Raw genomic sequence first — 19483 nt, forward strand, 5'->3', positions numbered from 1 at the left:
AAAAAATAGAAAAAAAATGTGTGATGAAGAAAAATAATAAAAATGATCCGCATCTGTAATAAAAATTAATTAAATATTGAAGGAATTTTATATAAAAAAATATATCCAATATACATATTATACCTAGTTTCACATACATTATTATTTAAAAATAGCATGCGAAGAATACAGCAGTCTTTCCACAGAAAAACATCGATTTTTATGCATACAAATTTATAAAATTTTGAGAAATCAATCAATTTATTTTTTGAGCCTGATATACAGTATTGTCCAAATTATAAAAAGCCATTTGTTCATCGATCCAATCGCGAACAGATGCAACATTAGCATAAACCCCTGGAATTCCATTTTCACCACAACCAATTCCCCATGCTACAATACCTGCTTGCAAGTATATATTAGGATTATTATTACTTGGACAAACAAGGGGACTTCCTCCATCACCCTAGAAATAGTTAAAAAAAAAAAGAAATTATATTGCTAATATTTTTTTTTACATTATTAAATTTGTAATAAATTCTAATTACCTTACAAGTATCTTTATCAGACTCTCCACCAGCGCAAATAAAACTATTATCAAGAATAAAATATTTTCCTAATCTAGTTTTTCGAAGTAAATCCTGGCACTGATTGTGTGGTACTACTGGTAAATTAATTTTTTTTAAAATTACCTGGTAATGGCCTTCCTTACCTGTAAAAAATTATTTTAATTTATTAATATAATAAATTTTTCTTTATTCTAATAAAAAATATCTAATAAATAAATTTAATAATTAAATCTTTACCAAATTTATCTTTTCCCCAACCACTAGCGAAACATCGAGAACCATCGAATACAGTATTTGGTTCTGGTAAACAAACAAGATCCACGTTCTCCATTAGATTCAAAGGCTCGGATAATATCAAAATAGCAAAATCGTTGTAAAGAGTGCCACCAGCAAAGTTTTCATGAATAATAACATTTTTCACATTACGATCCTGATGAGGAAAAATCTCATTCTTAGTTTGCGTGTCCCATTCTCCAGCACGAATTCTCAATTCAGACGGTTGCTTTCTATTTGAAAATTATTATAAATAATAAAATATAAATCGATAAAAAAATATTTTAAAATATTATCGATTATTCACCCTTGTACACAATGAGCAGCTGTTAAAACAGCTTGTTTGTGAATTAAGGAACCTCCGCATTGATAGACGTTCAATTTTTGATCACCGATATTTTCTTCTTTTATTATAGCCACCATCCATGGAAATTCGCCGAATTGCGCTTCGCCATTCACATCGCCAGTAATTCTAAAACCAACACCCTCAGGATGTCTTTGTCCACAAGTACCTTTTTTCTCAATTGGTGGTGGTGTAACTTTTTCTACTCTATCTGGTGGTTTACAACAGACATCCAAATAATTCTCGCACTGACCGAGCGCCCTGCATCATTAATAATGTTAAAATATTAATAAAATTTCCTTGAATTACTATTATATGACATAAAAATAAGATATATATATTGATTGAGCAAGAAAAAAATTATAGTAATCTATAATTTTCACAGAGTTCAAAGATAGTCTCATGCGATATGAATACTTTATTAGACTTAAATAATTATCATTGTGATAATATGAATAAGTTTTAAGAATAATAATTCATATCAATTATTATTCCGAATACTTCGATGATGGATCACCACTGTATTGTCACGTTAAATTATTAAGATAATTCGTATTTCCAATTCTATTAAAAAAACATCGTGAAATAGTAAATGTATTAATATATTAATATAGTGAATTTCTATAAAATGTAAATAAATATAATAAATATGAAATCATATATTTGTTAAATTACGAATATTTGTATTTGTAAATGCATGCAAAATAATTTTGTCCCACGTTTGTTTAATAAATTAAAAAAATTAACAGTATATCTTTAGTATTAGTAAATTCAACCTTATTTTAATCATGTATCAGTTGAAATTATGCTAATTTTAATCATTATGAGACTATTCTTTAGAACTCACCGCAATGTGCGATGTTTATTGACACTTTCATCATCAAAAGCGAACCTGATATCAATAATTCCTGTTCCATTCTGCAAGATAGAACCATTGTGACACAGATAATATGGTACACATTCACAATCCGTCTCTGGTTGCTTTGGCCTATTCTCTGTGCCTAAAATCGTTGCCGATGTAGTAGAGCTAGGATCCGAAATCTGCTGATCTTGAGGAGTTCCAAATATATTTGTTATCAAGGAATCCAAATTATTCTTTTGAGGCGCAGCTATAGAAATAGCTATAGCCATCGCCAATATCGAAAATATTTTCCACATTGCGATATCTGAAATCCTGAAACACATTATTTTATAAGTTACTTAAATAAAGAGACTAAAGTATAAAGGTTTTCACATTGAAGCATATAGTATAGTATATGAATCATCGGTTAAATAGTATCAATAACCAGATCTTTTTAAGAACGAACAGGTTTATTTGAAGGACAAAAATTTTATTACATGCTTGTTGATTTAGTTGTCTCAAGATTTCAGATAATATATTTTTCACTTATGTGAGACTTGAGATACTTAATGCATTTTTGGAATTATTATACATTTTACTTAAGTTTGATGTTTTTCAAGTCGACTGTTATATTTTTTCGGTTCGCTTATTTTTTTGAAAATATCAACAAGAGTTAAAAAATATTAATAGAATAGAAAAGATTCGATACTTTTTTTTAATTTATTATAGATACTATTTGTTATTTATAAAATTGAAAATAAAATAAGGAAGATAATTGTTTACATACTATTCGTTTTCATGCTATTGTGATTTGATTTGTGAATATGAAACTTTTGGCCAATACGCGTGCTATTTTTTATTACGTTTATTCTATAGGAAATAAGCAATTAAATCAAAATACTTACAATTCTCTTTTTTTTTTTGCACAGTAATTTTCTTAGAACAATATTTAAGTTCATTCAAATTGATTCTAATTGATATCATTTTCATTAAAAAAATATCAAAAATTTAATTGCAGTAGTTTCATAATTATAAAGTAAAAAATATAAAAATTGTAGTTTATTTATAATTAAAAATATTTTTAATCTTTAAGTTTTAATCAATTTTAGAAATTAAAAATATAAAGTGAAAATAATTTTATATTTATTAAACAAAGAATATTATAAGTACTTATTTAATTGATCGATAATAATTCTAAGAAAAGAATTTTTCTATATATATTGTATATACACTATATCAAAATAGCAGAACATTTTTATGGAAGAAAAACCCGTTGATTGGATTTTAGCAATTCCATTAAAGTCTTTTCATTATATACATTCGAATGGATAATGATAGAATTAATATATATTTTGATAAATACTTTTGCCTAGAAAATTAATTGTGTTCATCAATCAATTGTAATTAATTTATTTCATTTGCAGTATAAATAAGAATGATTTCACGATTTCGATATGAATTCATCTACACAGAAAATAAACAAGAATATGATACACGTTTCGTACAAACTTATGAAAGATGTTCAATTATTAACATGACTCATTACTCGTTTCTTATGCTAATTCTGCGTAATGTTTTCAAGATATTCATACGTTAATTGTTCATTGTCAACGTCATTATAACATTTGTCTTAATTAAAGATAGATAAGAAAAATAATTGTTTAAATAATGTTATTTAAAAAATTATTATTTATATTTAATACCAATAATAATACCAATGGAATATTCAGTTTAAAAAAATTGAGAATGCATATGAAATATATGATTCAACAAAGAATTTTCCTGTTTAGATTTCCCAAGAATTATCGAAATTATTTAAAAAACATGTAAAAAAAAATTAGATAAAATAAGCAGAATATATTATGAAATTATATATTGTAAATACCTTAAAAAATTATTATAAATATCATTCTTAATCATAGATTAAGAAACATAAAAAATGATTGACTTTGACCTTTTTTATGATGACCACAACTATAATATACATATCAACATGATATTATAATAAAATATTTAATTTCGTATACAAATATAAAAAAACGAATTAGAAAGTAAGACATAAGAAATGAATATAAAAAAAAAATAGCAATATTTATAAAATTGATCATTCAAGAATATTTTTATGAAAAATATTTAAATATTTATATTAAATAATTTATATAAATACTTGAATATTTATATTTATAATAAATATAATATAAATTTAATATTTGTTTCTAATATGTATAATATTATGAAGATTAATGTTAATAATATTATTAAAATTCAATTCTAAGAATCAATAAAATAATTTAGATTAATTTTTCAATAAATATTTTACTCATATTTCATTCAATATAATCTATATCTTTTTAGTTCAATAGATTATAGTCGATTTTTTTACGTAATAATGATAAACTCATATTATTATTATTATTTAATTTTATAACAAAAATTTTCTAATAAATAACATTATATATACAATTATGCATATATATAAAAAAACATAAAGTACTTACGGTAATCTTAAATATCAAAAATTGAATTTTCTCTTCAAAGAACAAGTGATGTGTCGAACGTTCGGACCGCAATTTCTTCGTTTACATACACAGCAGCCAAGCTTCGAACATATATATATAAGAATTACCCCCTCCACTATTCATGATTTCATGATCTTGTCCTACAGCAAATGTTTGTATATATTCACATATATATTACGTTACGCTGAAACGATTGAATACTGAATTAACTTGTTGATCAAGGTACTTAGATGGTATTCCCCATTATGCAATTATGATATTAATATAGATTTTTTGGAATTTTTCTCGGAATTATCATAATTTTTTTTTATTGAACTTATGAAATTTTTAATAGTTTAATAATAAAGATTTAAATTAATAAAGATTTTTTAATACTTTTTGATTTACTATGTATATTATGTATATTATGTAGTAAATTAAACAAACAAAAAATTTTAATATATTTTGCAACATAAAACTAATTGCATTACTAATTATATTTCATGCGAATCTAAAATTATTTCAATGGATAATTTATATATTTATTAACGAAAAGCCAAAAAAAATCAATAACTTTCTACTTATATATTTTCTTTTTTTATTAAAGATTTAAATTTACAACATTTAACTTTAATCTATTGCTTCTAAACGTGTTTGGCATTTAATGTATTCTTGGAATTTATTTTTTTTTTTTTTGCATTAAGGTTAAATACCTACATTCCTTGTCGGACTTGATTTTATTTCTTAGTATTATTTCAAAATTATTATAAAATTAGAAAATAATAATGAAACTATTTTAATTATTATAATTTTATTTTTTTTTTTATTATTTTGAATTTTTTATTCATAAAAAAGATATGAATTACATTGTTCTATTTATTTTATATCAAATGTTGTAACTATACTATAAGATGATATCAACATAATAATTAAATGAATTTTAAAAAAAAAATTCATAACAATGTATTTTTTCTATTAATGATATTAAATGCAGATTTTACGATTATATTATAATATATTATAGTATATAATGCATACATGTTGTCGATAATAGATGAGCAAACTAGTAATAAAATACTAGTAAAATATTATCACAGATTAAATATAAAATAGATCCTAAAATTTAATGCATTCTTTCATGTCTTCGTCTATTAAGCCTATTTTAATCTCATTCTCAAAGTTATCAACATTATTCGACTAAAAATAAGATCACAATAATTAAAATTGAAATTAAATTTCAATATTGAAACAGACAAGAAATAAAACATATGATTGATTATAAGATTTTGTAATACTGTCTTATAATATTAACATATATTGTTTTGTGAAGCAGAAAATATAATATCTATTTTTTAGATATTAAAGATTAAAATACATTGTAAATTTGAAAGAAAAATGATGCAATTATATCCAATTAACATCCTATATCATCTCATGATCATGCGCCAATAGTAAGTATAGACAAAGAAAACAAATAGTTAAAGAATAGAAATACAGAAATTTAGAGAATCAGTGGCGCCATCTTTAGAATGTCTTAGATGAAATATGTATATATTATAGATAAGAAAAACAAATAATAAAAAAGAATAGAGATGGCTTAGAATTAAACGATAACGCCATCTCTTGAGAATCAGAGATAGAATAAAATAGAATAAGAATTAACTATCAGTGTCATCTCTTAAATATTTTTAAAAAAATATTTTGATACTCAAAAGATGGCGCTAAAAAACTCAATTTTTAACTTTCTATTAAGTATAATAGCAAAAAATAAAATAAATCTTGCAGTGTAATTATAGACAAATTGGAATATAAAGAAGAATAAACATAGGATAAAAATTGACTATTAATACTATCTTTTTATTATTTTCTTTAGAGATAATATATATATTAAATAATTTTGATTATATATATTAATAATACATATTGATAATTTCTTGACTTACGTAGTTCAATATTTTTTTGTAAATTATAACGAGATATATTAACTTCAATTAATGGCAAAAAAATAAATTTTAATTTAGAAATAATATAAGATAATTATCTCTAAAATTAAATAAACTATTAAAAAAACGATTAAAAATCCAAAAAAATAAAAAAAATGGCAACAAGTAAATATATAAAAGTAAAATATACAAGGTAAGTATTTCACATATGTACGATATACATATATTATAACAAAAATTTAATTACTTAGAAAAATTTCATGTTTACTTTTTTTTCGATTACATTTTTCTAATATAGAATCGAAAATTTAGCCAAAAAATTTTACATTAGAAAATATAATTCTATAGAATAAAAATTACCATCTGAATACGAAATATTAATTGAAAATGCTTTTATTTTCTTTCTTATTACATTGTTTTAATTTTTAATTTAAAAATATTATATTTTCAACTTTATATTTCTAAGAAGACAACTTCACAAAACATAATTTACAGTGTTAGAAAATAATTTATAATTTATGTCTATTATAATATTATAAAAAGATTGGACATATTGTATAATTATATTTATTCTCAATTTTAAATCGAGAAAATAATTTAAGATAGATCACAATAGAAAAAATAATTTATCATGAAGATGATTTTATATATCTTTGGAATTCTTATTAATTTAATCATTAAAATATAATTATTTTTTATAGATTTATCAGAAACAATTGTTTTTCATTATTTATTTATTTTGTTTTTTTTAAATAATCGTATATAATTTTATCTGAAAATGCATCAAAATATATATAAAATAATAAAAAAACAAAAAAAGACTAGATAAAGACTTGTAAAACACATTAAATTTTTTTATCACGCCCCGTAAGTTGCCAACTGTTGATTAATCCATTCTGTGAATTGTGCTACATTCGTATAAACAGCAGGTAAATTCGACGTTCCACAACCAATTCCCCAAGATATTATACCAGCCTAGAAAAAAGAAAGTCTCTCAATGCCATTGTTTTTTCTTTTTCTTTCTTTTTTTTTTTAGTAACATCTGTAATCCATACTACTATTTGCAATAAACCATAATACCTGAAAGTATTGTCCTGTAGCTGTGGGACATACCAAAGGTCCACCACCATCTCCCTGACACGTGTCCCTATTTGTCTCGCCCCCTGCGCAAATGAACGAACTATGTAATTGAAAATATGGTCCCAATTTTGATGTTCGAAGCCGATTTTGACAATCAATTCTATTCACAATAGGAACCTCCACTTTTCGTAGTTCAGATTGATATGTTCCACCTGCATTTAATATGATAAAGATTTTAATTAGTAAAACTAGAATAGATTTATCATTTAAATATATTTTTTAAGCCCCATTCTTATGTCACATGCGATAATATTAATATAGCAAAAAATAAAAAATATCTAAGTATATGTAAATAATTATAGAAATAAATATATAGGTAAATATATAAATTGTTATAAATTATATTCTCTTGAATAAAACAAAATTGATTAGATTTTATTTAAATATTAAATTAAAATCATAATCAAAATTATAATTAAAATCATAGAGAGCATATATATATCAAAATACTGATTTTTTGCGCGATCGATATTTCAATATTACAAAGTTTTATAAAATTAGATTTTATAAATCTATAACAAAATTATGCTAATAAAGAAAAAAAAATAAAAATATGATAATAATAGTTACCAAATGAGTTTTTTCCCCAACCTGTACCAATGCATCTAATACCAGGAGGAAATATCAATCCTTGTTGCGGTATACAAATAGGAACAACATTTACATTCTGTTTTACCGGTGCGTTTAAAATGACTACTGCTATGTCATTAAACAAAGCAGCACTATAAAACTGAGGATGCGTTACTATAATTTTTATGTTCGCTTCTTGAAAAGGCACTGGTTGATCGCCAGGTTGATATTTTAAATCCCACTGACCAAAACGCGCTATCGGTCTATTATTTCCTAAACTAACGAATTTTTAAAAAAATTTTTATCGTTGATTTTAATTTTCAATAATTAAATTCATATATTTTATTATAAAATTACCATAATTTGCTTACTTGGTAACACAATGCGCAGCTGTAAGAATAGCACTATTTGTAATCATAGATCCTCCACATTGAAATAAATATTTACCGTCCGATTGTATTGTTAGTAAAGCCACCATCCACGGAAACTCTGCGAAATATGTTTTTCCAGTATCTACAGGATAAGCTATGAATAAAGAAAACAGCTAGTTGCAATAAAATATAATTTTTTTTACAATATATTCATGGGTTAATGTGTTCATTTTTGAAAAATTGAAGAGAAATCGAAACAAATATAAATAATATATAAAAATATCAATTGATGATTATTAAATTATTAAGGTAATTTTACTTTGCGTTAAATGAAATGAGACAGAAACAATATGACAAAGATAGAATTATCCCATTTTATCTTTCTCTTTTTTTCACTTAAACTTATTGTTAACTATTTAATTATTAAAACTACTTACTGTTATACGATATAATTTATTAGTACGAATAATTAGTACGAATAAATTGTAAATTAAAAACAAAAGATAGGTTATTTAACTATTATTAAAGAGAGATTCGAAAAATATTAATCTAGTATTTACCTGTCGCATATGTTTTGTTTTGTGTACCACATCCAGTTTGCGAGAACGAAGCTTCCCCGTTTATTATACTCTCTCTTGATCCTTGCAAGTCACGATTTCTTGCTGCATTAATAGCAACAGGTCGACAACAAACTTCATCCGTAGTTCCACACGCAGAGAACCTCGGATCAATGACACCAGCGCCATCGAAACTAACAGAATTTCCCGGTGCGCAGAGCCAGCTCTTCATGCAATAACAAGCCTGAGAGGTTCCAGGATTTCTAATGGATCCGATAACCACTGGTATCCCATTTCCATACGATGGATTTATTCCTTGACAGCAGGAGGTGGGTACAGGACATGTTTGTTGTCCGTAAGTCACTAGAGGATTCACAATTCCAACATTTACAGGAATCATAATGCCATTGCTACACTGGATTGCGCTTCCACATAAAAGACAAATTTGTGACGAGGTAAGCGGAGGATATGAATATTGGATTACACTGGTTGGTTTGCAACAAACCATATTGCTAATGGGACACTGTACATATTGCGAACGAGGATTGATCACACCTTCTCCGGACGTGCCGATGATACCATTTGGATCGCATTGTGTCACAAGCACACAAACACAAATTGGAGCAGCTGGTAATTCTGTGTTAGTTGGAAAAATCACCGGTGGAAGAGTCGAAGTGGTCGTTGCCTTTGTGGTGGTAGTTGGCGCTTTCGTGGTAGTTGGTGCTTTCGTAGTAGTTGGTGCTTTTGTAGTTGTGGTAGTGACTGTAATATTTGATGGACGACAACATATTTCTAAATCTCCTGTGCATCTCCGATATCTGTTTTGAAATCAAAAGTGATTGACAATTGAACTTATCAGAAATTTGTGATAAAAGATTTGTCAATTTTCATTTTTTTATAGAGAAATAAAAAATACTTTGACATTTTCAATTTTTCTATCTTCAAGTTTTAATAAGATATTGATAAAAAAAATTAGTTTATATTTATTTACTATTTATATATTTAAATAAAGAAGTTGTGATTTAATTGAACAGATTTTTCTTGTTATAAATTTCCCAATATTTTTATTGAAATAGAAAAACTCACCGAATATCGATTGTTCCAATGCCATCCGCAATTATGGTACGATTAGCATCGCAAAGATAATAGGGTACACAAATACAATCCGCAGTTGGTGGTGTAGTTGGCACTTGTTCTATTTTGTTAATCTTCTTTTTTAATTTAAGTAAATGAAACAAAAATAAAGAAGGAGGTTCTTTATGAAATGAATTATCTAACGTTCTCACTATGCTTTTATTTGACTTGTTTAATGCATTTGAAATCATTAATAGAATCGTGATAGCGTATGCCAACGTAAAGAGTCGCAACATGGCTTGTTTCCTACTCGCTGGCTCGTTTCCTAGTGAACGATTTTTAACGTCAGTCAACGTTTATGTATACAGGATGCATCGATATTTTCTACGAATGGAGAATATACAGAAGATTCATACACAACGCTAATAGATATTTTATTATATGGATCAATTGTCAATTTTTTTTTTTACACAATGATGGTATCGTGGATTTATCCACCAAGCCAAAGATATAACCAGATAAAATTAATGTTTCCGTCGTTCATTACAACAAAATATTTTTTTCTAAAGGAATTGTATATTTAATCAAGGACTCTTTGACACGCTAGATTCTTTTACAATAAAATGTATTTAGACGATTATTCGCACAACTCGTAACGAATACAATGAATGACCTATTTACCTAACAAACCATTGATGAACGTCAAGTTACCGGTATAAAATATTGTCCATATTCACTACTAGATGCGCGATTACGATATAAATAAAGTGCATTTACGTTATGTTGAACGATCAATAAATTTACTTGCATGTAATATGGATTTAAGAAATTAAATTTGAAATATAATATTGAATTAAAAAAGAAAAAGACCGTTTCAACTTCCTTCGAGATAGCAAACACTATGGAATTTGTTGATTATCGATAAGATTGATTGCTTCTATCGTTTTAGAAACGCGCAAAACGATTTGTGTTTGTCGATGCGTGTACCGTAAAATGTGAACAGTTTCCATGAAATCCATTGTCATACAACAGTTGATAGTTCACTTGTAAAATATATTTTTTCATTTTTTACTCGCGATGATTATATGTATCTCTGTTATTTTTTCTGGGCTAGGATTATGACTAGATAAAGGAAAAAAAGGCAGGAAACGTTTACTTGTACTATCTTTCCAGTGCAAAGCGCGTTTTAATAGTGGCAACTGACAGAAATGTAGAAAAATAACATTATAAAATTTATTTTTGTTTTAATACTTACATATAAAAACAATAAATTTATACTAAGAACAATACAGTTAAATTAAATAAACCTTGGTTCTTTACTAGCAGATTTAATTTTTTTAAAAAAGATTCTTCAGTTTTTTTTTTATACTCTTCAATCACTTTAAAATAAAAGAAGTGTACTTTGTTTGAATTGCAGTATTCTTTTATGAACATTATTTCTTTTATAAATCATGATACAAATTATCAGACTACATACACTTAAATAATGACACGCCGATAACATAATATTAATAATAATATAATATAATAATAATATAATAATAATAATACAAATAACATTAATAATAAGAAAAATAATTAGATACAAATATGACGGTGGTACACGAGAATGTACTCTAAAATTACAATGCAAAAATGGCGAACGAATCATAGTAAAATCATAAAAATCAAAGTAAAGTATAAATATTCACTTTTGATTCGCATAAATTCAAAAAATAAACAAATCATTCATATGCTAGATTTTATCATTAACAAATTAGAGAAATTGATATCTTTTCTTTTTCTTTTTATTCGAAGATTTGTGAAGATTTGTATCATTCGATCGGCTCGCCATTATAATGTGTTCAATAAAGGACAAAACATGCGATGAAAGAATAATCGCGTGGAAATTAACATTTGTACAATTCTGGTTGGATCATCGGGGGGAATATATGTTAAATGATGAACGAAATCGTGAACAAATAAAGAATACTACCAGCGTAATAAACGTCGAAATTAGCTACCTCTTGTACGGCTGTGACTCTACTCTAGCTGCTATTATTACGTTATCACCTGCCACTCATAATCATAAGTCACACTGGCATCAGATTACGGTAACGTCATCTCGCGTTTTATTGTGAATCATCTTTTATACGAGTGACGCTGGCAACAGCAATCGCAAGATGGTTTCTTTCTTAATTATTTCTATCATAATTTTTTCTTTTACATATATATATAGATATATATATGTAAAAAAAAAAAAAATTATTAGTCACATGAAGAGAAATTTCGTCTGTGCTGGCGTTTTAATGATCTTAATATTAATATTCTCTTTGGATTTTTTGTAATGTATCACTTTTGAACGATAATACTTAATTACAACTATCAATTATAATATATAAATATTAGAAATACAACATCTTTATAAACAATTCATATTTTGTATAAGAAAATATAAGAAATACTATATATATATATATGTGTGTATATATATATATACTATATAGAAATATTAATTTTCATTACTTCGTTGCACTAATAAACTATTTCACGCTGATAAACTCAACATAAAAAAAAAAATAAAATAAAAAGAAATAAAAAAAAATAACGTAAGTATCGTTGCAAATCTTTAGATATTTGTTCTAAAATCAAAAAGAAAGACAACGATGATATGCGAACTATCGTTTGATTTCGCAATCGGAACTTGTTAAACGCTATGAGTCTTTTTCTCCTTACGCACAGTCAATAATATATCATATACAAATATTCGAGTGCAATTAATTTGACAGTCAAATTGTATTGACGTGTCTTGGAGAATATATTGTCATTCTTATTCTATAATTATATCCTAACACGTAACTATCAATCAATTATTGTATAATAGGAACATAGCCGTAAAAGAATATAATAATATATAATTATAATCAATGTACACATATTTATGAATTGTCTTACTCAGTTCGGTATAAATTTTTTGAAATTACAAATTAAAGTTATGCATTTTATAAGAATTTGGTTAAAGAAATACGTATATTACTTGAGCAATACAACACTAAAAAGGATAGAATGATCGTTCCATTCTTTTTAACATGCATAGACAAAACCTTAGCAAGTCATTCGAAATGATATTAAATTGCACAAAATAATAGTAACTCGATTTCAAGACCTCCCAGGAAGTTACTTCTTATCTCTTTAAACGTAATCTATGATATATTATATGCTTTTGCATACAACAAAGTAATTGTTAGATTACAAGTTGCAAAATCAACCAATTTTAAGAAACAAATTATTCTGTCGGTTTAAATACTAATATTAAATAATAATATTTAAGTAATATTAAACTTCAATTCAAAATCTCTGAAAAATTGCCCAAACTTCATTAAATTTAACTAGAATTCTAAACTAGCTTAAATCTAGTTACAAAAATTGTCACTAGTTACAAAAATATAGAAACACAAAAAAGGAATTACAAAGAAACTTTGATTATCCGAACATTGTTTAAAATATAATGAAAATCGATATGAAATTGATATGAAAAATTGATATGAACGAATACAAAGAAAAAAAATAATAAATTTCATATAAATATTTATTTTAAAAATATTTATACTTATATATTTATTTTAGAATTATAAATTAAACGGCATTTAAAAGTAATTAATTTTACGTTATTTTCACTTGATAATACTTTCCGAAATTTGTTTTCTTTAAATTATTAAAACAAATCTTTTTTAATTAGTTCGAATAATCAATGTTCAACCATACTCGGACTAATATATAAAAAAATATATTAAATGATTGCCTAACTTAAATCGAAATTTCAAAATCAAAATTAATATAATGAAATTAATATTTACGCGCTCGTCTATCTATATTAAATATATAAATAATATTTTGTATTCGTTGTTTAATTCGACTCATGTGTTGTGTATTTTGAAAAAAAATCGATAAACCAAGAAACAAAAAAAAAAAAAAAGCTTTCTCCGCCTGGAAAGAGCGAAGAATCCGGCCATCAGCTATCGAAGTATCAAAAAACAAAGAATGTAAACACTACACAACTAGTATTATCCTTCGTTTCGATTTGACCTTCGTTGAAGCTTATGGTCAGATTCACAGGAACGAGAAAGGTTTCTTTCTTTGGTTTCAAAATAATTATGCATCCAGAATCGTATCGAAAAATCGTATGTGATTCTATTCTTTAATTATTACTCGAAAATAATAAGCATCATAGAGTCCGATAAATTAAAAATCAAACAAACGAGCTTCGTAAACTTCTTTATGAAAGATGTCACGTAAATGGTGATATACATACAATTAGAAAAAAGTTAATTTTATATGAAAAAATAAATTGAGAATACAAAATAAAATTTTTTTATTTAAGATTTTTTGAATAAATTAAAATTGAAAATTTGTCAAATATGTGTGTGAATTTTGATAATTTTCAATTATATAATAATCAATTATCAATTATATAATGGATAAGAATTTATATTATACATGAAAATAAATAAAAAGTGCAGAATAAAATTTTTTTGTTTAAATTCCCATTTAAGAATACATACTAATTATAATAATTTAAACACTTTGGTTAATAAAGTATATTCAAGAAATATTCAATTAAGAATTAGCCAAATTCACATATTAATATTTGATAAATTTTCAATTGATATTTTTGAAAATAAAGCCTCAAACGAATAAATTCGTTTTATTTTAATATTAACTAATCTATTTTAATATATAGATATTTTTCAACTTATTTTTATAAGTAAAAAAACTTTTCTTTGCCCTTTCCTTCCCTATAATATGTGTACCATCAGTTAGAATATTCTATACATCATACTTAATGCTGTCAAATGATTAAGTATAAATTTTAAAAGGAACTATATCTCATTGGTCCATCGTCGACTTTTTAAGAAAAAGTCTAAGTATCTTAAAAAGAAAAATCTTTTTTTCTATAATTTCTAATAAACATTAGTAATGTACAAACGCAATCTCTATGTTACATATTTTGTATAGATAAATAAAACTGCGTAAATGTTTTTAGTTTCAAATATCGTCTAATATTTTTTTTAAACTTAATTAAATGTAGTACTCTGTCCATTAACGTGTCTCGATAAAAAAATTTTTTGCTCGAAACTATTAAGATTGAAAAACGTGATTTGTTTTGTTAAATGATTTATAAAAAATCAATTGTATTTGTAATCACAAACAACATGGATTTTTTAATATTCATGACTGTCGTATAAAAAGTCTTGAAGAATCTTATTAACGTTATCACAGTATTTGTTTGTAAAGTTTCAATCTTTTTTAAAGTAGTTTTCACACTGACAAACATTTGTCGACAATCTTAAGAAAAATATGAATATTTATCAATGTTATGTCAATGCATGTAAATGTATTTATATGAAATTAAAAAAAAAAAAAGTTGAAATTATCATAATATTAAGTGATGACTTGAAAAGATGATAAAAATATTCATTTATAAATAAATCTTTTTCGTAATCGCAAAGGAAACTTTACAGAAAAGTGACACGTTTGGCGAGAGTATATGGCACCGTTTCGTATAAATAATTTCTTATGACTAAAATGTCTTTGGATACAGCCTCTTGATTATCTAAACTCTAGACGATTCATATTACGATTCGAATAATAATCTTTTTCATAGTTTGCCTCCAAGCTTCGGTGGTTTATTTTATATTTTTTTTCACTAGATATGATGTTGTCCAAACCGAAATAAATAAATGATATAAGAACAGAAAACAAAGAGACAAAGTAAATGAAATGTAGAATAAACTTTTTTCTCTTTTGCTTAATCGATAAGATGAATTTCGTAAGATCCAATGGCAACCGAGCAACGAATGGTAACATTGTTTCGAGAAATCGTTACTAGGAATTTAATGTACATTCCTGTAAGGCACTTTGGTTCGTTTATATTTTAAAGATGCGACGACGGTAAAATTACCTGCCAGCAGATGATACCGAAACGCTCGCGAGAGTTGTTAAGGATGGAGGCACCACTTCTTCGAAATCCTTGAAAAGAAGATATACTTTTGATGTTTTATGGCACAAGAATGGTGACACGTGCTCGAGTGCCACGGTGTTTTATTTGACGCGTCGTTTGCCCATAGAGTTTCTCAATAGTTTGAACGCATTTACTGTTGCCAATGTGCCAGGGTTTTTGGTGCCTTTTGGACAATATTTGACCGTATGAGCTATGTCTCCACACGCACCACAAATTGGACACGTATAAGCCCTAACGATTCACAGAAAAAAAAAAAAAAATGATATGAGAAAAACAATTTGTGGTTTTCTCAAAAAAAGTTTTTTTTTCAACCTTCCATAATATATTTTCTTTTCTTTTTTTACTAACAAGGTAATGATCTTGACTTTATTTTGTTTATTCTAAATCTGTTCATTATTCAAATTTTTAAAATTGTTTTGAATAAATGCGTTAAATGTTTAGTCAATAACAAGCAAAATAATCGGCGAAATCATATCAAGTGAAATTTTGCTCGTGTTCAAATGCATTCAAAGATACTACGGAAGATTATAAGAAAAAAGATCGAAGGTTAGGAAAAAAGTTACCTTAAAACTGGACAGGAGACGCGACCATCAGCATCTTTCAGCAAATGTTTACGGTAATAAGCTTCCTCTTCGCCATTATTTCTACAGAAAACGCACTCTGTAGGCAAAGGTTTCTTATTTTTCTTACGGCGTGGTGTCGTTTCTGGCATTGTAACATTGTCCAAATCTGGACAATATTCAAAATCACGTCCATTATGACGGAACTCCTCCATTACATCTTCGACTATAATTGTCAAATCGTTATGTGTATTGCATTCCGTCAAAGAACATAAAAAATGTAAAAAATAAAATACAAAGAGTAAATAAAAAGCTAATTCTGCTTAAGATCGGAAAAAAATTATATATATAATTTGAAAGTTTTATATATGATCTAGAAAGTTTTCGAAAATGATCGAAAAATAATAAAAAAGAAATATTTAATAACAGATAAAATTTGCGATCTATATATTTTTGTTGTGAATTTAATGCGATATATCGTAAGTCGAGAAAATAACGTCCGTAGGTGTTAGGTTTCACGGTTTGTAAACATTGTCGTCCTAATTTTTCGAATGACGCAGAAACGATATTGTCGTTTAATCGAAAATATATAATATTTGTAACAAGTATTATTGTTGTCAACGTTTAAAAGCCATCAGAAAGTTACAAAAAGCTAACGTTCATTTAGCATTTGTATTTTCATCTCAAATATGTATGTGTTGATATGTAATGAAATAGCCTGCCATCTTTGAACTTTATCCTAAATCGAATGTTTCAAGCAAAAAAGCACGCGATCTTCTGTTTACGTTTATACAATCTTAAACATCTGTATCACCCAGACAAGAACGATCACTTGTAATCTTTTTTTTTCTTTTGTCTTTTTCCCTCGAAAAAGCAAATGGTCGACAGACCATTATGTTTATGAAACATTGAAATTATTAAGTAATACCAATATATTATTTTTTTTTACATAATTCAATGAATTCGATCGAATAAACGTTTCTAGGAATCTCTTGAACGACGTGTTATTCAGCGGAACGTTTTAGAATACAGAATTCCTCTTATCGATTCGTTTGTTTACAAACTATGGAAAGTATCTACTAATCGGAACGCGAGTTTATCACGCATAATGAATCATGATCAGAACGCACGATTTTAAATCGAAGTACATTACAAAGCGATAGTGACATTTTAAATTGAGAAAAAAAAAATAAGCAGATATTTATTCAAAAATATCAATTTTGACACATTTATAATTATGCGAATTAAGAATGTATCATGCGCAGGTTAATGAGAAACGATTTCTTCTTTTAATCGAAACAAATGATCATCGATGACAGTTTATCCTAAGTTATGAGGAATCCATGATGTGAAAACGATTATTATGTAAAAGTTATTTACATTATTTTGTATTTGATTTAAATTATTTATATAAAAGAAAAAAATATTAATAAGAAATTTATTATCATGACGTAGAAATTAAAATTCATTGCGATATAAATTATAATAGAAATATAGGTTAACGTGAAGTAAAAAAAAAAAAAAGAAAAAAAAAAGGAAAAAATCAAAACAAGTACAAATTGATATTAATATTTTTAATTTTTTTTTCACAATCATTTACAACGCAAAAAGATTACGTTACGTCATATAATCCATGTTACGCGATCTACATAATTCGAAAATTTATAAATGCAAAAATTCGAAAATGTAATAAAAAATGTCTTATCGATTTTTTACATATCTAACGTATCAAAATCAATGAAGCGCGTCTCATTTCAATGGATTTTTATCGTCGATATTATTGTTCAAGTTATTATTGTTCATAAGTTTTCCAGCAAATTCTATAAATTTTAAATAAATTGACTTACCATTCGGAACAGATGTGTTTTCTGTCTCGATCGAAAAATTGACAAATAATCTCTTGATCTCTTCTTCGAGGCTAGTGTTGAACGGATAAAAGAAGTTCGACACCTGTGGCATCGGAAGTTTTTGCATGAGCGAGACATGCATCGCGAACAATAAAAAGAAATTACGATAAGAAACAAATAAGAAAGAAAACTGACAAAATCGCGTGCACGCAACTTTTTTACGAGAAAGATGGAAGACGAAAGATCGCGAATAACGATAAACGAGAGACGTTTCGATCCACCACAGTCGAGTTTCGAAATTCAACTGCCGAGTGCCGAGGTAGGATGTCACTTTAGCCTAACCAACGATCGCGAAGAAAGGATCTGATGGTGGGGATGTGATGCCTCCATACTTGAATCCGTATTTCGTATATTCAAGTACTTATGTATTATACATTCCTGTAAAAAAATTATAATAATTGTATATATAAAAATATACAATTTAATTATTAATCTACGATTGATCTATGATCTATAACATGAGTTTGAAATTAATAATTCAATGATGGAAAAGGAAGGCGTGAAATATGAAACTGTATGTTTTGTTGGTACTTAAAAAAAATGTGATTTAACGTTGTTGAATTTTCAAATGGTTTTATTGAGTTTTTATTAAAAATTGTTGATGAAATTTTTGAAATGTAATATTCGGACAAAAGAGCGAATTGAGATGAAACGAATGCCGTATCGAGATGTTTGTATTTCCTGGACGGCTCGGAAAGGTCGAATCGCTTTGATCTCGCCGCGAGACGACAGTGACGTTAAATTGTAATTTAAATCCACAGACATTATGCCAGGCTACGAAAGAAGACACAGTTTTTCACTCATTTATTTTTAATATCAATATGTATATCAGTTATATAAAAATACTGGAAAACGAT

At 26.1% G+C, this 19483-nt stretch overlaps 2 protein-coding genes across 2 annotated transcripts; both read right to left on the reverse strand.

Annotated features, from left to right (window-relative positions):
• Nucleotides 1-111: 111 nt before the first annotated feature.
• On the reverse strand, nt 112-10487 carry LOC107993560 (uncharacterized). Its single transcript, XM_062078887.1, has 11 exons — nt 10171-10487; nt 9088-9902; nt 8528-8681; nt 8157-8434; nt 7527-7738; nt 7309-7421; nt 2012-2338; nt 1129-1425; nt 786-1054; nt 528-691; nt 112-445 (listed from the first exon to the last, which is right to left on the reverse strand). The coding sequence occupies exons 1-11, from the start codon at nt 10452-10454 to the stop codon at nt 236-238; spliced, it is 3123 nt and encodes a 1040-aa protein (XP_061934871.1). The 5' UTR covers nt 10455-10487; the 3' UTR covers nt 112-235.
• An 882-nt stretch (nt 10488-11369) lies between these two features.
• On the reverse strand, nt 11370-19183 carry LOC107993565 (nanos homolog 3). The gene is made up of 3 exons (XM_017050060.3): nt 18567-19183; nt 16723-16945; nt 11370-16390 (listed from the first exon to the last, which is right to left on the reverse strand). The coding sequence occupies exons 1-3, from the start codon at nt 18706-18708 to the stop codon at nt 16240-16242; spliced, it is 516 nt and encodes a 171-aa protein (XP_016905549.1). The 5' UTR covers nt 18709-19183; the 3' UTR covers nt 11370-16239.
• Nucleotides 19184-19483: the final 300 nt, after the last annotated feature.

The sequence above is a fragment of the Apis cerana genome, linkage group LG8 (genome assembly GCF_029169275.1).
Source record: "Apis cerana isolate GH-2021 linkage group LG8, AcerK_1.0, whole genome shotgun sequence".
Lineage (NCBI taxonomy): Eukaryota > Metazoa > Arthropoda > Insecta > Hymenoptera > Apidae > Apis > Apis cerana.